A 21790-nucleotide genomic window follows, 5' to 3' on the forward strand; every position below is an offset into this window, starting at 1 on the left:
CTCTTGCAATGTAGGGAATATTATATCTGGGACGATGCCAGTCAGTCAAGTGAGTTTATCGTTCGCTGGCTCAGACCAGACACAAGTTGTGAGGCGGATCATTTTAACCTATGCCACAAAGTTGTTTCCATGCCCCTTAAAGCATATAAATTAATTTTTAAAAAAAGGGGAAGAAAAACACCTCCAGCGAGAGTATATAGCTTTGTCTTTTGGGGAACTCTTCAGTACCCATAACCCTGATCTCCCCTGTTCCAAGAACAAGCCCAAAGGTATTTTGAATCTATGGTTGCCAATGCTCCATTCATGTGTTTGACCAACTTTAGGTTCTTCTTGTGCTGGCACAGTAAGTAGCAAGAAAGAAAACTACAGCATTCACAGTCCTCCCTTCCTGCTGTGTTGGACACATAAAAAGGGGTCATACTTCCTCTCACTGCTAAAGGAATTATTGATTTCTCCTGCTTGAAATAACCTACTAGTGTATTCCAAGTACATTTAACAAGTCAGTGCTATATTTCTTGAAAGATTTATTCAAACAGGACACACGGACCAGTGCGGTATGAGTACCTATAGACATTTCGGTCAGTCAAACTTTATTTATACAGCATTTATTTTGTATGCATGAAAATTCTGTTCATATTCCTTCATCCCTAAAAAAAACAAACAAACAAACAACAACAACAAAATAAAATGTCTTAGAGAAATTTGTCTTGAGTTACAGAGTGACGTCAAATTGCCCAGTCTGCTTTTATATCTATAAAAAGCCCTTATATAAGCTGAGTAATCAACAAATTTCACAGCAGACAAATGGTACAGCATACATATATACACAAGTAGTACATAGCAATCCAAAGCAGCCTATTGCTGCTCATTACAAATTATCATGAAACGATGCAACTTTATACATTTTTTTCTTTTCTTTTTTTTTTTTTAACATTTTTTGCAGGTGCAAAAAGCTGTACAAGAAATCACCAAATCGTCCCTCCACTTTCAGCTAATGTGTTGGCAAAGCACTTGGATACGATGCAATATATTTCAACATTAAATACATGTATGTGCATGTACACCATACAATGTAACTCAAGATCACAAGCTTCAAACATATGGTATATAATGAAATTCAAAAGATCCGCTGGGATCTTTAGGGGTTGCGCTGTTTGTCACATGTTAGGAGGGTGGCAGTGGAGGGGCGTGAAGGATGCGCAGCCATGAACCCAAAATCTGGAAGCACTTTCTCATTTTCCATTGGTCAAATGGTCAAAAAAATGTTCAATGTTTTTCGACAAGAGCTCAGTCATTGAAAAACACTACAAAAAACCGACAGGAGACAAAGAAACAACTGAACCATACATCAGAATCTATATATTGCTAAGGATCATGGAGCCCAAGTATATCTACCAGGTTGCATTCAGATAACCTTCGGTAGAATACTTGCATCATGTATTTTCTAGAGAGGAAGTTTTACAAACAACAGTCAGTTTGCTCTGAGATGAGCGAGTTTGTGAGTCATAGTTTGTGGTTCATCGGGAGAGATTGAGTAAGTGCACTCTAAGCTGATGATCCAAAACAGTCTCAGCATTCTCACTGTTTTTGGATGTTCAAACATCAGTTAGGTGTACTCAGTTTCTCCTGATTCAAGGCTTTTGGTCCTGTTTCACACCAGAAACTTGTGGTCTTTTGCATGGATATAACTCGTGTTATACCTCTTGTGTCTCGTTTCGTGTATATGCGAGTGTATGCTTGTGTGTGTGATCAAGTACATACGTTGTCCACAACAGAGGCAAAAGTGTGGCTCACCACTTCCTTTTCCAGTTTAATTACCTCAGCTTCATCAGTCTTTTTTCAAATGTAGTCTTTGCCTGAAGGTAGTCACGGAAATCCATCCTGAATTGAAGAAAAAAACAACAACAAAAAAACACCTCTTCAGTGCTTCCTGACCACGGGGAAATCAACACTGGAATGTGTCGCGTGTTTCCCAGTATGTCAGCATCATTTTTTTTCTCGTGATTATGGTGCCTCTGACGCAAATCTCCCAAAGTGCAGAAAAAAGTTCACTTCAACTCTGTCCGCCAATCAGTGAGAGACATGTCAGCCAACAGAAACCTAGGAAAGTTGTCCGTCTCCCTCACTTTGCTGGTAGCCTATCCTCAGGCTTTGCTTTTCCTGAAGGACTCGCTCCACTCCTTAACTGTAAATCCAGAAGCCAGTGTCGTTATTGTGTTGAACCTCCAGTGGTTAGTTAGTTCTTGCCTTGCAACCTCGAAATTCTTTAAGTGCAGCAAAGGAGTCCGGGTCCCGCTGCGATTTACATATAAATAGATCAGAAAGAAAAAAAAAACATCTTCTCTTTCCAGCCACAGTCACAGAACGCTTTATAAAGCTGGTTGTTCAAATACTTCAGAGATAAAACCCAAAATGAGCGATTTTCAGACTGCACAGACGAATCAGAATGAAAAACAACCATCGTAATATCAGCCTTGTCCATGTGGCTCAGTCCTATTTTTTCGTCTCATCTCCATCTTCTCTCAAACTCTCTGTGGAGCCTTTTCTTCTGCTTCGCTCTCCCCTCAATTTAACACCCGCACCCTCATTAGCAGCCACCCATAAACTCCAGGCAGACAAAGAGAGGGAACTTATTGCTTTTCTCACTCATATTGCTTGTTCACCTGCTGCCATTCCACATTTGTTCACGACTTCTAATACATGAAGAGAGATTAGGGACGGACTAAAAATAAATTGTAGCATTTGAGGGATTTCAGAGGCCACAAAGCTTTTTACACGAAGTGACCCATTAAAAGTGTTTTGCACCTCATGGGAATTCAAGTCAAAGTGTTGGTTATGCCACGGAGGAGAACCCTGCTGCATTAAGTACCGTGCAGCACAGGAGAGACTGCGAGCACAAATGTGTTTGATGCACACTCACACCATGCATATCCCATCGGTGCTTTTGTATTCATGATCCCCTTTCTCAGCTGATCCCTCGTTACAAAAGCACACCAGCAGCCCCGAGCACCACCCCAGCGGCTTGGCTCGCAGGTTTTCCACATCTTGGAGCGATAAAGTGGAGTGGCCATTGCAGCATTACAACCAAGCACAATGTTGCTAATTTATTCTCTCTTGTAAAAGTTTTACTCTGCAGCTCAGTTTTTTTTTTTTGTTCGTGTTCTTTTGCAGCTCTGTTGAATTGAAATGCAAATTAGGGAATTGGGTTGAATCAAACTAATGGCTGCTTGTAAAAAAATCTTTTTAAAAAGAAAAAGAAAAATCACTACATGTGCCAGGTATATTTTCTTGGAGGGATACACGTGCCAGTATATTTGTCCACATGTCCAGATATTACAAATATGTTGCAAAGCATGTGGTCATTCATCAGACAGTCTGTGTTTGTGTGAATGTAATCATGCTTGTGTCTGAGTGTGATTGTGCAGCAGGGAGGAAATCTGGAGCCTGCCATGCTTTCCCTGCCTCTCTCATTTATTATAGCTCACTCCCAATACACAGTTACTCACACGCTGGGAGGACCCAGTGAGACTCTCATAGTTCATAACAGCTTGGAGCGCCGGGTACCAAACACCAGAGTGGCGCTTGGTACCCATCGCTCACCCTTTCATGGGAATGGATGCACTGAGGGAGGTCAGGCGGTAGAAGAAAGACTGCTTAAAAATAAAAAAAAAGAGTGCGTGAGAGAGACAGACGGAATGACAGAAAGAGAGAGGAGGGAAAAAAAGTGCTAAATAATGTGTGACTCTAGTAAGCGGGATGGTTTGATGAGGTTCCACCACCTGCCTGATGTGCTGTAGCATGTGCCAGGCATATGCACTGCGGCATTTCTGGTGTCCTCATGATAACAAATGAAGGTGAATTCAATCAGTGTCAGACTGGCTGCTGGAAAAAGGGATTTTGAGGGAACATTGGAATGTGGACTGAAGCAATCACCATCAAGTGTCCGAGAACGTACTAAAAAATGTTATTAATCAGCCATTAAAAACTAATTACAAAACATATGAAATTACATGTCAGCAAAATATTTAGCTAGATCAATCAAAGTTCCCTTTAAAAGGAATTTGAGTGCACTTTAACTATATTATATTTTTTATGGTGGTGCTAACTTTAGAGGTGTTGCATCCGAACTCATATTATTAATAAGGAATGTCTGGCATCACATTTTAAAGTACCTCCTCATAGACTGAATGCACCATAGAATAGCACGCAGTAGAAGAATTGGTCCATGTAGCTGTTTTTTTTTTTGCTAACACTTTCCATCTGGTTGTGCTTGACCACAACACAGATGATTTTTCTAGCTTTTTGTTTTGTTTTACTACTTTTGGCAGAAAACAACGGTTATGACCAAGTATCCGTTTCTTAGATTTAAAATTGTCACCAAACCCCCCCCCAAAAAAAAATGATGTGATGTGTTGATGTGTTAGCTGTGTGCATCCAAGCCATGAATTACATTAGTGCTTTGTTTAAGTGCTCGCAGTAATTCATTTAATGTAGTGCTACAGCACTTCATTAAGAGGGAGTGAAGTTAACTGCAGTGCAAGCAGCCGCAGTGAGCACACACACGCACACGCCCCAAACAGCTGCATTTGGGAACAACCATGCTGGAAAAAGGGTTTCTCACTTTCCGATCCAACATCCACAAACACTCCCCGATGCTGCTACTTTGTTTATGAAAGCAGGTCTTTGTATGTATGGAGACAAAAATATCAAAATGGATCTCAGTGGATGTAGACGATCCATAAACAGAGCTCAGATAAGCAGCTGACGGATCTCTGACATGGTGGGGAAACTGATACAAAGAACATTTTGAAGATTTTGAAGTAATCTTTCTAGATGCTCTTGTTCCAGGCATCCAGGATTTCAAGTTATTCAGAGCTAAAAAGAATTCTACAACACACGAGGCAGCTCATCAAGTCCCTTCAAATAACAAACAAGGGAGCTCGCTTATTCCGTTTCCTACTCTCTGAGAATTAGTGTGTCAAGACAAGTGTGTGTCTGTTTGTCTTAGAGGGGATGAGTGTGGGTGGGCTTGCCTGTGGCTTCTGACGGTGCCTAGAACCCTTTTGTAATTTTTGTCGAGGCTGTATTTTATGTGTGTATGTTTGTGTACATTGTTCAAATCCCTCTCATCGCATTTGCCTCTAGAATGAGATGAATCCTTTCCACACTCTCATGCCCTCTTCTCTGGTATGAATCGCCATGCTGATATCTCACTCTTCCAAGGGCTGGAGGGCAATGAGAGCTGACAACACAACGGCATTGTCTCAGTTGATGGGAAGCCAAAGTCTAAGGGGAAACACTTCCCTACCAGCCTCTCTGGCAGCCTTAGAGTCTGGGCTGTAGTTTGTGGGCTAAATAGTCTCTGAATGGTATTTGAGCATTTGTAACTCGGGGAGTGGTGCCACTGAGCCGAGCAGAATGTCTTTGAGGTGCAAGAGGGTTGAGAAGAGACGGAGCACAGAGGTGTGCCAACACACTGAGAGGCCACTCAGTTATTTAAAAAAGCTGCCAGGTTCAAAGGGTCATAGCCAACACCTGCTAATCCATCACTTTCACAGCTTATGTGCCTCTGCTTCGATCCCATGGTCTTAAAAATACACAAATATCACTTACATTATTATTTTTGTTTTAGTCAACAATGAACACGCAGAGTTAAAAAAATTCAGATACGATATTTGCTTGCTCACACAGACCATTGTAGCTGTGGATATAAAGGATATCAGAGTATTTCCTTTCATCTCCGCTCGTTTTTTGTCTTCTCTGTCCCTTCATTCCTGTTCACACCGTCACCTCCGTCTTGCTGTTGGTGGCCAGTCCCTTGTGCTTCGGGTGCATGTGCGGAGAGTGGCCGTAGCCCAGCGGCTGCGAGAAGAGCTCGGGCAGCGTCTCAATGCTGAACTGCCTCTTGTTAGAATAGGCCTGGCGCCGGCTGTTCTGCTGGTGCAGCGGCTGGTGCTGCTGCTGCTGGAGCTGCTGCTGCTGCTGGAGCTGCTGCTGCTGGATGGGGTGATGCTGCTGCCCCCCGATGCCAATGTGGGAGGCCGTCGGGTGCTGGATGTAGCTCTTACTTGGGTCCCATACTTTGAAGGCTGAGCTGGAGGTGAGTGGGTGGGTGTTGGTCTTGGAGATCTTAGGCTTTGGGATCTGGGAGGCGTTTATGGTGATGGCCAGGGGTGCGTGGATGTCAGGCGGTGGCAGGAAGGGCTTGTCCTTGGGGTGGAAGTTGATGGGTTGGAAAGTCGGAGGAGACTGGCGGTGGGTGTAATCTACCATCGGGTAGCTCTTGTAGTAGTCTCTTGCACACGTGTCTGAATGATGAGAGAAATAGAGGAGAGCAAGACACACTCGGTTAAATTATTTGTAAAAATAATGATCGACAAAAAGAAAAAAGATTGTGTCATGAATTTTTGTATTTTTCTATGGGCATTGATATCTGTCAGTTGAAATGCTATCCCTTGTTTCAATAAAATGGCTTACATGTAAGACTATTTTGTCTTATTTCATTTATGGTATCTATGAATATATATATACACACAAATTAGCCCTTCCACTTGCTGAAGGATGAAGGCAGCATCAAGTCACTAGTTCTCCCGTTAACTTTAATTAATGCCTGTTGGGGAGCTTCAAATTCATTTATAGTTATGTGACGAATTGTCACCAGCTAAAGTATCCAATCTACACCTGTCCCACCAGTCCCTTTGTCTCTTTTGCCATTCTTCTGTCATCTGTGTTAGACTTTGCTTCCACCCCCCCCAAAGACGCCAACAACCTTGTTTGCTTGTTGTTGTTTTTCTATTTTCCTGGAAGGATATATGTGCCTGAGGAAAAACAAAACACCCTGTATGATGTTTGTTTTTTTACTTGTTTTCTTTTTCCTTCTTTATCTAAGACTTGCCATCTTTTAACTCATGGCTTCCCTATAACAACAAGTTATCTTTCATGCTTTGTTAGTATGTGTACTCACGTGTCTGATTCTATCAGCGTTACATACCAGATAGAAGCATGTTTCTGAGTTTGCTCAGATGATGCATGATGATTTAGGCTTATGGTAATCAGTGTGAATGAATGGGGCTAAGTGTAGAGACTCCAGGTTGACTGATTTATTAACTGCATTCATCAAAAAGCGAAGTTCAGCAGGGACTGGTTTTCTGCTCTCTTGCAAAAGCTCATAATAAAATAGCCAAGATGGCCGACAACATTTTCTTATGATTGCTCAACCAGAAGGTGCCTCAAAGTTAGCTAATGTCAGGAACCCATGCAGCACTCTCAAAGTCATGTAATTACTTATTGAATGCTTCATATGTCGGCCCATTGTATAACTCCAGAGCATCTTAAGAGCTATGATGGGGAAGGACACAACGTTCTAGGAAATAATTCATTGCTTTTGAGAAATTCTCTCCTGTGGATCTTCAGATGGATCCAGTTTACAACGTATGCATGTGGCCCAGAAAGGAAAAGAACATTTCACTAAAACACTTCTCTCATTTTCTGGTTGAGTTAATGCGATGGCATTATTTGGTCAGGGTTAAAATTACTTGTTGATCACAGTTTGTGCCAAAAAATTTTAGTATTTTGACATGTCACATGCTGTTGCTCTGGCAACCACAAGAAGTAGCCTAAATATCACTTTAAGTTGTTATTTCAAGCATGAAAAAAAAAAAACAGGCTCGTATTATATTAGGGAGGAGGACAGTCTGATTTGGAGTCAAATTCGATTGTCAATCATTTCTGTCATTCATTAAATTACGGTACTCTGAATCGATATTGTTATGGTTCATCCACATCTTGTTAAAGTTTGAAATTAGACAAACAAGTACAAGTGAGTTATTAGGTCGACTTCTTCCACCTGAGAAACAGTCACAAGAATGCAGGCTCTGTTATTTTTCCAACACTTGGAGATGGTCATTTGTGTATTTTTCATTCCTGGCTGAGTCAAGATCATGTTACCTGCTTACAGCTGCCCCACACTCTGCCACTAGATTACGCACTAAAACTGCATATTGGTGTCATATTCCCACCGGTATAATGCAGGGTATACATGGGTATACCCACTTAATTTTCAGTCATCACGTCCAAATTCCCTCAGACATGCGTCACATTCAGTTGTGTGGTGCAAGTTATTTTTTACTTTTCATAGGAAGGCTCTGCCTTTCTCTGCCTCTGGCTGGCTAGCAGCAGTAGCCTCAATTGGAAGGTTTTTAAGGAAGACAAGGATCTCATGCTGGTCTTTCTTCTGACGAGAAGCAGCAGAAAATATTTGACAGATATGTGCAAATACTACTGGCCTATTTCTGGGTTTTTGAGTCCTTTTACATGTTACTGTTTAGAAAAAACAAGCAGTTTATCGTTTGCCAGACAGGCTTACAAAAAAAAAAATCAGGGAAGAAATGAAGATTTTACCCATTTCTCTGCACAGCACGACAGCACTACAGCTTATCACCCAAGCTGTCATCTCACTACACTGATGTCCAGTTAGACTCAGTATTCAGTTCAAGATCTACTACATCTATTCCAGAGGAAATCGGTGTACGCTTCTCTCTCTGCTTGACACCGCCTCACGTCGTATTATCTTTGAGTCATTTTATGTTTTCTCGCTTGAAACGGTTGAACTGTTCTAACATTTATTGCCGTGTGATGTACTTGTAGCACCGAAAAGTGCTGAATTAATAAACTCACGTGCTTTCCATGAAATAACACGTCTGATCCTGCTCCAGTTTTTATTCTTGCTGATTCTTTAGAAGCATAGCGTGTAGTTCAATCTTTTGAGTGTACATCAAGCAGACTTTTAGAGGAAGATATCAGAGGAGGAGGGGGGGCACATTCCATGTCGCAGTATTCAGATCTGACAGAACAATTAAGACTTTAGAAACTGTTGGAAAATCACTTTGCATAGTAATCGAATAAAACACACCCCTCCTCTTAATGACCTCTGCTGCTGTCCATCTAAGTGTTTCCTAGCATGTTGCCAGCAGGATCCTTTCATGACCGTGTTCCTCAACATCTTCTCCACTTTTTCCATCTCCTCACCATTTCACCCAGTCTCTGTTTTCAGCCCGATGTTTTTTTTTTTACAACATCAGCTTTTTCGGTCTATCCAGCCTCAGCCTGAAGTGAGGCACCCCCGGGCCCAATCAGAGCCACCGCTTTATAACTGCAAAAGTCTGAGCCTTCATAGGATTTCAGTTTGAAAGCATGTTCTATTCCGTTTGGTCTATTTTTTAATGCTGTATTATGTTTGAGCAGCTATTCTAGGAGCTCTGTAAAATGCTAATTAATTCTCCACCATTTTGATAATGGCTGAGCTGCAACACAATTATTTTTTTGAAGGATCATTATGTTCAGACAGTTTTTGGGATGCAGCGCATAATTAATACCACAATACAGCCACAAGCACACTGCAGCAGAGTTTTGTTCATCATTTCTTTAACTCGTGTTTTCTGTACGTCTATGTAGGGGCGTTTGTGTACACCCAAGGAATGATATAACAGTGTGCCTAACATAAATACCGTGTAAGAGGTTGGTTTAAGTTAACAGTGAGTTGGAACTATTGCTGCACAATTCTCATGTGACAGATTTTAGATATTAGATTTCAAATGTTAAAAGTGAGAAAATGTTCATTTATGCTGTAGTTCCATTTTTAGTTCCAATATCTCACTGCAGTGTCATACTATTGTAGTACAGACAGGATGGAGTTTGACGTCGTCTTTCTGGAATAAGAAAGGCCTTCTATGGAGAAGGTGTCAAGTGGATGGCTGCATATGTTGCTTCCAAACCTGCAGATATCATCGTGCATAAACGATGCCTTCACAGTTGTGCATTTACCTTGGCCACTGATGCAGCACCAGCTCAGAGCCTGGCTGTTGAATTATGCTCTGATAACAAGCTGGATCGTCTCTCAGAGGATGCGGCATCCATGATTTACAGAAAGAAAGTCACCTCAAAATAAACCTTTTTTTTTTCAGTTTTCCACTTCAGTTCAGTCCATCTGAAATTAACTTGAACCTCAAAAAGGCAGCTGATTTTCTGGATTGTGTTAATCTGTGGTTTTTTAAAACATTTTTATTTCTATTTCTATCTATTATCTATAAATTTTTTCATGGGAGAGATTTATCTCACCAATAGCGGTTTTCACGAGTGTGCCTGACCCCATGCAATGGTCTTTGAATTCTCTGAATCCCCAGTTATTTTGGAAGTTAAAAAAGGTTGCTCTGAGACTAAACTATCTGCTCGGTTTCTGACAGAGTGATCAACCACTCCTCATCCTTATGTCTGCTGAAAAATGAATGAATCAATCAATCCATTCACTGCAGATAAGGCAGAAGTTGCCAGTCCTTTTCCCGTAGGCCTGCAGCTGTCTTTGTGTGAGCTGATGCAGGTTTTCTCTCATTTGTAATACGGCCATTTCTTTTCTTCAAGTCTTCAACGTGATCTTTAAGAAATCCACCCCCCTTTGCTTTGTTTTGCTGCAGATCTGGGATCAGACCCGAGCTGAGTTCGCAAAATCACAAATAAAACATCTGTCCATATCTTCAAACTGCCTCCTTAAAGAAGACAACAACATTTTCCACACACCCATCAGGACAGAAGCTTAATAATAATAATAATAATAATTAAAAAAAAGAACCATGACCACCGTTTCTGAGACTACTAAATTCTGAAAACTTTTCTTCCTCCTCTGCTTGTTCATCTTCTCACTTTCTCCCTCTTTGACCTTTAGCATCTTTATTCCACATATTCTCACTGCCTGTGCAGCTGTCAGCCTCTCAGTGCTTTAATTAAGATGGAGATATTAGAGCTGCTCTTGCCAAAGCTCTGCTGCTGCACCTGTCATACTGTACGTTTGTTTACACAGAACGTCCTCGCATGTCTGCAATGTTCTGTCCCTTCACAATTCTTTTCCTTTTTAGTGCTCACTGCTTGTTGTTCCTCAAAACGTTTTTTTAGAATTAGACCTCAACTACACAACTCTGAATATCTTTTCAAACAGATATATTTCCCCTCTTTTTGTGAAAACAAAACAAAAAAACCCCCTACATCCATATTAGCTTTGTTTCCCCAAATGTCTCCATCCAGACCACAACAGAGAAATTCATCCCGGGGCAGTAGATGGTGAAAAGGTGGCGACACGTCAAAGTACAAGAGAAAAACAGACTTCAGAACAATTATGGCTAATTTTTTGGACATCATTGGAAAATTCAGTTTTAATAATGAATAATTTATCAAAAAACCTTTTCAACTGGGTCTGATCCAGAATTGTAATTTGTGGGGGACTTTGAACATCGGGCAGAAGGGGACATGTTTGGCCTATGAAACACCACTGCCTGCCAAGCTGTCAATAGAGTAAGCCAAAGATAATCATTTCCCAACCTCTAACAAGGTCCTGACAGCAAATTAGTATGGATTCATTTAATGCAGGATTTAGATTTATATTAAGATCAGTTTTTAATGATCGTGTAACAGAGCCTTGCTAAATTTTAGACATGGATTCATTCATGTAAAACCCAACTTTCCGATCCATGTTGGTGCAACCCAACCCTTGCACGTTAATGAAGATTTCAAAACAGCGTGAGGCAGAGACCTGCTGTCTCACCTGGCAAATGGTCAACCCTTCCATCCGCACTGTTATGTGCCCTAGCCGTGACTTTGTCTGCACAGGAAGGATCTCTGGACCCTGTGGCTTGTTTATTACCCAGCAAGAGAACTGAAGAGCAAGTGTGAAAAGAGCTGCCCTTTCTTTTGAGTGTGTAATGGATAGCCAGTGTTTTGTCATTTGGCAATTTCAGAAATGGGCTTGTATTCTTTCCTGCTGAGTGTCAGATGAAAAGATCCATAGCACTCTTGTGAGAGAGGAAACGGTTAACTTGGCTGTTCAAAAGGAGTGAAATCTGCCAACTAGCAGCTTTAAAGCTAAGCTGTATTTACTGAAAGACATCAAGATACTTTCTGCCTCAAAAACTAAATCTCCAAACTATTCCTCCTTAAGTTATGCATCAACTCAACCGAGTGAGGACAGAATTACAAAAGGATGTTAAACCAAATTGTTCTAAATGCTTTGACAAAATATGAATATGCATGAGTGTGCACATCTTTCAGAGTAGATTTACTGTTTCCTTTTCAATCTTTCTTTCTTACTCTGTGTCAGATGTTTCTGTTGGAGAATCATTACGAGTATGTGGACACACTCTTACAGTGGATCAGCATCCCTGATGGCAGAAGGCTCGACACACTGAAACCGCTCTTTTTGTGTGTGAGAGACAAAAACCGAGCGGATACCAAACAGAGGAGCCCGCGTGCCATCAAACAGAGCCCGAGCTCAACACCTAGACGTTGAGAGAGAGCATGCTGCACCTCAATTTGTGAGGGATTTGTTACTTTGAAGTGTGTTTCCGTGAAATGTGGCTGACGCTTGGTGTTGAGAGGCTTGGGCTTTGCTGCTGTCGCAATCAGCCTTTGTTTCTCTGAGCAGAATAATGAGATGAGATGCTCCTCTCCTCACTCGCTTTTCACACTCACAACACATTTAGTTGGCTTCGGTTTTTCTTAATATACATTGTATATAAGTATATGCCTTGTATTTATTCTATTCATTTTTATTCTTGGAAAAAGAACAGTGAATCATCCCAGCTTGTCCTTGAAAACTTGGATGTCTCTGACTCTGTGGTTTCTGCTTCTGATACTCTTCAGCCATGATGGGCCCGAGCGTCTCTCTCTCTCTCTGTATACTGTGCCCATGAACAGTACAACAACATGTGTCAAGCTGTCGCTCCTCATCGTTGTCACCGTGTCCTTAACTGTCTGCAGTGATCAGATGAAGATTGTATTTGTGTTAATATTTGCCAACACATGTTTACATCTCTTCCCCTGAAGAGCAGCTGTGCATTCGGCAGAATTATATACTGTGACTCCGTGTGTGTGGAGGATGTGGGTTGGCTCGAGTTAAGTTGTCCTCAATGAGCAGCTTCAGCCGGCTGATGGCCCGGCTACTGTCACTCACCATCCTCCAAACCCAAACTCCGAATCCAAACTTCTTGTGTGAGAGTGTGTTACAGCTTTGTTGACATGTTTTTCAGCAGTTGACAGTATTCCCAATCAAGTTATGCCGTCATCCTTGCTTTTTTACCCCAGTTTACTAAAACAAATGTAACACACGTTCAAATTACAGGAAAAAGCGTTTCACCTCACTTCACCTTCTTAATGTGTCTCAACGACTGTTGAGGAGAAGTGTCTATTATGACACTCAAACTCAAACTCCATTTGAGTGAGCGGCCTTTAAACTTAGGATGAAAGCTGTTTTCTGAAAATCTTTCATTACTATACAAGACAGCTGAATTCGGCCAAGATTCAAAAGATCACAAAGCTCAAGGTCTGATGCTAAATGCTGCTATTACATCAAAACTGTGTTTCTTTATGGAAAGAAGCAGCCCAGTCTCACAAGAAATCATGATAGGTTAGGTTGCCAACGGAAACTGTGAGGTGGTAAATTCTTCATTCCATTTTGTTTTGTATAGAGAAGCAACCAGGGGATGTGATGCAAATCTGTTACCGTGTTTTTCTTAAACAAAACATTTAAACCATGACAGGAAACCAAAGAAGGCTCTTTTGCTACAGGGGTTCCACTGAGATGTCACCTTTGTTCAGTAAACAAGCTACGAGTGGAGCCCTGCAGAGTGGGAGCCTTCTCCGGTTACCTATCACAGTTTAACTGCTGCCTTATTTGACTTGAATTTATGGGGTTTGTCTCAACTTCATTGGTGTCTAATTTGATTTTTATGTGTTTTGACTTATTTTATTCCTAACCATGTTTTTTTACTGTAAAACTAAGCATGTATTTTCCTGCCAAACCAACTGACTGTTTTGCTCAAAAATAGAAAAGTTGTTTTCAACTTGGACAGTTTGTGGTGTAATGCCACCATCCACCCAGTCCTACCTCCTTCAAACCTCCTTCAAAAGTGTTACAGCAAAGTAGTCGCACAGCAGACTAACTACACTGTCTAGCCTACCAAATCGAAAAATCGTTTTCTTTGCAAATTGAAAAAAATTTCAAGAAATCGTTGTGCGTGTGATATTGCACGACCACATCAGGGAACGCTTATGAGAGGTTTAAGGGGGTGAACTGTGGCGTCACACCATGGATCATCAAGCAAGGGGCCCGAGAAGTCCCAGTATTGTCCAACAACTTTTCACTTTTAGGTTTAGATATAATAGCTACAGAGAACAGAATACGACTCATACTGCTAGGGGGGTTTTGCACATACACCCGAAATAATTAATCTTTGATACTCTGTATCTCTGTAATACATTCAGACTGGTGAAATGAGCACATATCTAAGAAAGGGAAGTTATTGAATTCAGGATGATGAGGCTCATTTAGCTGTAATATGCCCATCATGGCTGCTATGTTCCACTGTCATATGAAAGTCAGGAATCAGACGGAGCGTCCTGAAATGAATGATGGTCCCCGATGACATCCACTATTGTAATGGATGCTGGTCTTTTATCTTTTTCACTGACCTTTATACCTGTGTTCTGTGCCTGTCTTCTCACATCCACATCAGTTGTTAATCCGTTAGCCAGTATTCAAACGTACAAACATATGGTTACAAAAGTGTACGTACCCGTGCAGCCGGAGCAGTTGTGTGTTGTTGAGTGTGTCCGAGCACTCCAGCTTACCTACAGCCTTGAGCGAGGTGTACTTGTTGAAGCCAATTCCCAGGTTGTTATGGGGGTGAGACAAGGCCATGGCCGGTCCCAGGGGAGACAAAGCTGCGTTGTTCAGATGGTTGTGATCTAACAGAAGCAGTGAGACACAGAAGGAAAGAAAAAAAGGAGAAAAAATATCAAGCAGACATCTGAAAAGTCGGTCAAAGGAAATAATGAGGTTATCCTCATGAGTGAGTAACAGCATTACAAAATACAAAGACTGAGCACCAGTGATTCCCTTGTAATTCTGGGGCATCTTGGCCTCATAGGGTCGCTACATGTTTTCATGAATGATTTTGGAAATGGATTCCCTTTAATTGCTGTTTTTGCACCATATCTATGCAATACAACATATTAGTTTAGCTCTTTTTTGGGGGCTGTAAAGATGAACTAATAAGCATTTGTGCATGTTTTTAATTTCTATTTTCTTATCATTTTGTCACCTCACCATGACAAACCTCTTTTATGTGTGCAGGCTACTCAGTATGGATTGAATGAATGGACAACATCGGAGATCTCTGCAGAAGAGCGCAGTCGTAGGAACAGCTAAGATAATGTGCGAGGCCTCTGGTAGAAGACCCGAACTCCAAATTATTTGTTACAGTTTCATTCATGCTTCACAATCACTGGCTCATTCACAGCTGTGTGTCAACCAGTTGACTGACGAGGTCACATTTGCGTAGGAGTGCAGTGAATGGGGCTAGTTTTTCTGCTTGTTGTGCATCTGAAAGTCAGTATTTTGAACCAAATAGATTGCCTAAAGATGTGAATTTCCCTACTGCGGTGTGAGCTTTTTGAATCCCATCCAAGGAAAGATTCTTTCTGGAGCACTCTTTCAAAGGTGGTGGATTTGAATAAAGTCCACATTTTTTTGACTCACTCATTTTAATCTCTGCATTCTGAAGACTGTCTACCTCAGATAAGACACTGACGGAGGTACTTCACACAACCCCGTGTTAACATATCCCTTTAAAAGCTTGTGCTCCAGCCAAATCTCACAGAAAAACCTTAATCATGTAGTTTTTAATTGCTAACCTTAACCATTTATATTGTGACACCTAACCTTAACCAAGTTCTCTTTAATGTGTTAAACAGCAAAGAAACTGTGACTGAATCCTAAAACAAAGTTTTCAAGTAAAGACATTTTAAAACTTCAGTGGTTGGGACAGGAGTCTAACCATTTCATAGTCTAAGGGTGGATTTAGATGCAAAGGTTGGTTAGTTAATGTTCCATGGAATGAGATGAAACCCTGTCTGACACTGTGTTAGTGCCATGTGGGTACTTTCCCTACTTTAAAGAAACCATTTAATCAAAGAATGACCCAGAGTCAGTCAAATATCCACATATCCACATTAAACCCCTTTTATTGTGAACAAACAGGATCTGAAGAGAATTACCTCACTTCTTTGCAAAGCCTCATATCTCCAGAAGAATAAAGTAAAAATGTTTCCAGCTGGAGGTACTGCACAATTGCATGCGCACTTAAACAAACTCGCAAACCTGACACCTCCGTCTACTGACCCCACAATAACTGAAGCGCATCAGTGAGAATCAAGCGAGGTGGTGGTGGTGGTAGTGGTGGTGGGGGCAATGTGGCAGGAGCGGCGGGCGGAGTGGCAGGCAGAAAGCTACAGAGCGAGGAATGTGACACCAGTGGTGACTGATTGAATTAGAAATAGATCTTCACTTCCCCGTGTAATTGATATGCAGTAATGACACGCTGTGTGTGGCTTGGTGTGCTGGGAGGCCCAGCTGTGTGATGTAATTTTATGCGTGCGTAGTGTGTGTGTGTGTGTGTGTGTGTTATTGTCTTTTGTGAACTACTGACACCCGCTGCTCTATTCACTCATCACACACATACAGACATTTAAAGGTGTATGACTTTCACCCAACAACACAACAGAACTGATTAAAAATTCTTTCTCTGTATATGATATTGTAAATGGGGCTTTTTTGGGGATTGTGAGGGATTACGCAACATTTAAAGCGATAGCTTTCGCTCTTGAAGTGTCCTGCATTCCAACGGCGTGTTTTCATGCATTCAAGAGCTAACAACAGTGGAAATAATGAGCGGGACAGAGAGGAAGAAATGAAGCGAAGGACTGAAAGACAGAGCGAGTTGAAGGCAGAGATAGGCAGGGAAAAAATACCAGCTAATTGATGGAAAGATCCTTGGCAGGTCTCCAGTTTGACCACAGGGCTGTTCCCGGCCAGCAGACAGAGTGATGGGAGACTCGGAGAGAGTTTGTTGTGGTATTACAGCATAAATGCTGTAATGTTCATACCATTCTTATCTTTTTCTACTAAATGTGGTTTTTGCAGCCTGCTTTGGCAACACTAATAGCAGTCATGCTAATAACTAAAGGCATAGAATGCAACAGGGACTAAGATATATGGAATAGATGGTTTGATTCTTCTATTTCTGTTCAGAATGAATAACTTCTAACTCATGTTATATCGACAGAACTTGCAGTAATAATCTTTAAGCTTCGTATTTTGAAATAGAAAGTGACTGCTCTTTAGTGTTATATATATAATAGATATAATAGCTCAGAAGAAATGTATTGTGCCTTTCAAAGTAGACATACTGTATACTGTCGACTGCATGGTGTCTGAAATCCCTGCCAGCTCAAAACTTCTGCAAAAACACAACCCTGTCACTTTGTTTGAGGCCCACTAGTTTTGACAATATGTCATTCAGGGAGCGGTTCGGATTTTAAGTGAATTTCTATGACACACTCCCACCGCAGAGTTGAACTTCAAGTTCAAGTTTGACAGCAAACTCCTCAAATTCTCTCCAGCAGTTATATAATTCACTTAACTTAAGAGGGATTGCTTTGTTTAATGTTTTGCATTTATTGCTTTTTATCACAGAAAGTGGGTCACTTCAAGCCCCAAAACCAGTTGCAATGAAAACAGCTGCAACTTCATGGTTTAAAGGGTTGTGTTGCAATGTATGTCACAGACATTTCATGACAACCTCAAGAAATTGAGTCATGTTACAAAAAAGGGCATAATATGTCTGCCTTAAGTCTCAAAATACAGAACATATCACAAAAGTAACACGGCAAACTCCATTTTGAGTTGTTAGTAGCTACAGATTAAGCAGGTATGAAGCAGCTTTAGTCATGGTCTGATTAATTTCAGCAACTTTTTGACATTTTCAGATCATCTGCATCAATAACGCAGACAGAGATGCATCTCAGGCAGCCTTGTGAGTATGGCTGCTCTGGAACACTTTTCATCTATAACTGCCAAAAACATTTTCTCTTGAAGGCCCCCTACTTGTACCTTCAAAAAGCTGATAATTTCTGTGACACTGAATCAGCTTTGACACCCACTTTGCCAGAGGCCAGATGCATAAAACTCAGTAGATTCATGACACAAACAGAACAAAAACTCTTTAATGAAAAAAGTAACAGAGGTAGCAACTATCAGCTCTGTAACGTTGGAGCAAAGGACTCTGCAGAGATAAAAAAAAGGAAACATGATGGGATTACAAATGAGAGAAAATGCACATCAGCTCACTCAAAGACAGCTTCAGGGTTACAGTGGAGTCGCAGTAAATTCTGCTATATCTGCAACAGATGAATGCACAGTTTGTACAGTACACAGCCTTGTTTTGGAGATGATCAGGAGAAGGAGCATGTAATGATGACGGCTATTTTATACAGCCTTTAGAAAGCTAAAGTAGCACAAAAGCCAATCTTGTGCCAAAAAAAATCAGAACAAACTCTAAATACTAATTCTCTTAAAAACTCATCAGGAAAGTCTTTCACGGCCATTACGCACAACCGTGATGCACAGCGACAGTTATTCCTAGCATCCAAATTGGAGTAGACATGAGAAATAGTATGAAAAATATGCTGTGCAGGCTAAATTAAGCTGTTTTGTGTATTTCCACTTTATATCGGGGTTAAACTCATCCCTCAACGTCTGAAGAATGCATGGGGTGCAGTGAATACCAGTTTAAGTATAGGAAAAGGCCATGGATTTTGTGTGTTCTCATCATTTATTCATCTGGCCCCAGGTTAGGGACCATGGCCCCAGGTTAGGAACGACCTGCACACAGTTATGTAGTAGAAACAGCAGAGCAAATGCAGAGAAAATCTGGTTAAACTGAATCAATGCAGAAACAACAATGTTACATGATCATTTAAGTTAAGCGATTTTGTGATTGTCAGATGACCCCTGGTTCATGAAGATGGTTTTCGACAGATGCATATAAATCATCTAATACTTGCAAATGTTTCAGCTTAATTTTAATTTCCTGGGAAAAAAAATATTCCTCTCACTGGCTGTAAAATGTTTGCTGTAGTCATAGCTTGTTGCTGAATCCGTACCTAACGTGTTTACCAGGTAGCAGAGGGCTGTTTGTTTTCTTTTTTAAAAATTGCATTACTGTATGATTGTGCTGAAAAGTGACAGTCAACCAAAACTGTAAAATAGGCTGCAAAAGAAAAATAATGAGCTGAATGCTCACAGAACACAAAATACTCACTTAGAGGAGTAAAATCTCTTTATTGCATATGATTTGTGAACTGATATTAGCTCTAACAGTTATGTTGCAAGTTTTTCTAACTGTCTCAATATTTTAATCAACAAAACTTTCTTCTCCCTTTGTGCAGAGTGTATATATTTCTATTTTAAGGCATCCTGTTCATCCATCTAAATCCCTCTGGTACTGTTAATGCCACCATATGATTGTATGGTGGGGAGCCTAACAACGAATAAATTCCGTCCTGTGTTTTGCGTTGTGGAACAATTTTTTTTTCTGAATGTCCTACATTTTTCCCAGCACGTGTGATCTTCAGTGCGCGCATGTTTTCGATGTACCATTGTATGTAGGCCTCAGAGGAGAAGCACTCGTAAGAATTTGCATTCATGTTTATTAAAGAGATGCGCAGAAGAAAATGAGCAAAAATGAAGGTTCGTCAGAGGGTGTAGAAACTGTGAGAGTGATAAAATGTTTGTGGACATGTTTTAGGGCACATCATCCGAAGCTTTGTCAGGCCTGTGAGGCTGTGTCCACAGCTCATGTGTGAAAAGCAGCATGTAAAGATTGTTTTCCATGTGCATGCTTTCTTGCCAAGCGTGTGTTTGTTTTGGTTTGTATGCGTGTACCTTATTTGTGTGTGTGTGTGTGAGAGAGAGACTGCTGTGTGTGGGTGCAGGCAGGCAGCAGAGCACCGCTGGGTGATGGCCCAATTCGGCAGGGCTCAACATCAAAGAGGCTGACTGCTGCAAGGGCTTCAGCCAGCCTTACTCTGACACAACTACTGTCTCACTCACACTCACACATATGCACACACACGCACACATACACACACACACACACACAAAGGCAGACAGTGAGAGATGGAAAGGAAAAAGGAAAATAAATGCAAAAAGGTTGGAGAGGAAGAGTTCTGTGTAGCTAAATGCATTGAGCACGCTGTAAAAATTAACCTGTTGTTTCAACTTAAAAACAGGAACGAAAGTGTTGACTTGAAGCCCCATTCCCTAAAAACTCATCTGTGTTCCACAAAATCTTATATTTGAAAGTTTTTGCCTGGAAAAAAAACCCTCATTAGCTTGAGTATGATTCCAAACTTTATTCCTTATTCAGTTAATGGGGGATCTCTGTGTATACTAATCTAAATTAACTAGTGGCAAGTATTTATGGGTTTAACTGGGCCTAATCCTAAAGTTCTGCCTGGGGAGCAGCTGCTTGCGGTGATAGCCCCCAACTGACATCTCCTTGTAGTTTGCACTAGCGTATAATTTCATCGGTTCCTAACAATGCATGCAAATGCCTATACAGCCCTCACCGTGCCAATAGTCAGGATTGGTATCGCCAATCTTTCAAGCTAAACAGGTGACTATCTGACCTCATCTTTCGGAGGCTGACGATGTTGCTCTGCAGATTCAAAGCAGAAATTTTCAGTCATTGAATAATGTGAAGTTGACACGTCAGTTTGTTGATACACCATATTGTAATTCCACTTGAGGGTGTATTTTGTATGTACAGACCTTGAATTCTAACTGTAGAGAACGTCTTTGTGCTCAAACTCTAGAACCAACCTCTAAAATCTTATGTCAGTGCATTTCTGCTTCACATAACAAAATCTGCCTGAGACCGAAGCCTCACAATTAAAACATGTTTTCTATGAATAAAATGACTCAGAAAAACACTGACTCTATATGTATATTAAATAAATTGGCCAACAAAAAGGAGTGCAATTGTTAAAAGATGGCACTCTGTTCTTAGCGTGTAACGCGGTGTTACATACAGTCATAGCCTCATTAATGGCTGCTTTTACTCATTATATTACACTTACATCTTACAGAGATGTTAACAGGGTAAAAGCAGGGACTTTACAATTTGAAGTTTCTTAAAAAAAAGCAGTTTCTTCTTGTAGCAACAGAAAATGTTGCAGTAGTACATAGTCTTTACTCAAAGTACAGATACCTGAACATTCTACACTTGTTTACTTACAACCTGCAGATCTGAATGGGCTTGACGATAAAAACTAGTTCCAGTCAAAATTCTGGTCATGTGCATTAAGTTTGATCGAGTAGGCGTGTAAATGAGTCCAATATTTAAATTCCTGTGTGGTGTTTAACAGTATGTAAACCTGTAGAGATACACGTTTGAATTCTGCTCTGATTGGTGGTTTACAAACAGTTAATATGATGTAATCACAAGTTCAAGAGTACAGCATACTTTACGTTATTTCGTGTGAGAGAACAGGGGAAAAATCGACTGGTGGCCGCAATCTTTTTTCTCCCAAAAAGATTAAGGTTGAGCTTATTGACTGTTTTGTGGGGCTTTTGGCAACAAAATTAATGACTAGAGTTGGGAAAAAGATAGTTTGGGGTTCACATTGCTTTTTCAAACAATAACATTAAGATATATTTTATGACTGCATAAAAAGCCCTCAATTAGCTGGGTTGTTTGTGTTTGATTTGGTTTTTAGTGATCAGAACATAAGAAAACAGAGCCTTTGAGGTGTTGGAGGAGGGCATCTGACCATACATAAGGCAATGAAAATAACTAATAATGTCCATTAGTTATCAAGGGCTTTGTAACTTTGGACGCAGATGCTG

The 21790-nt window shown here is 40.8% G+C and overlaps 1 protein-coding gene across 1 annotated transcript in view; it reads right to left on the minus strand.

Annotated features, from left to right (window-relative positions):
* Nucleotides 1-555: 555 nt before the first annotated feature.
* Nucleotides 556-21790, minus strand: part of LOC140273775 (protein shisa-8) — a 106047-nt gene continuing 84812 nt past the window's right edge. The window contains exons 4-5 of the mRNA XM_072369436.1: nucleotides 14671-14787; nucleotides 556-6308 (exon numbers count right to left, since the gene is read on the minus strand). Coding sequence (XP_072225537.1) covers nucleotides 5779-6308; nucleotides 14671-14787 — 647 coding nt within the window. The 3' untranslated portion in view covers nucleotides 556-5778. The remainder of the gene's footprint in view (nucleotides 6309-14670; nucleotides 14788-21790) is intronic.

The sequence above is a fragment of the Leuresthes tenuis genome, unplaced genomic scaffold (assembly GCF_036924035.1).
Source record: "Leuresthes tenuis unplaced genomic scaffold, fLeuTen1.0.hap1 SCAF_17, whole genome shotgun sequence".
Lineage (NCBI taxonomy): Eukaryota > Metazoa > Chordata > Actinopteri > Atheriniformes > Atherinopsidae > Leuresthes > Leuresthes tenuis.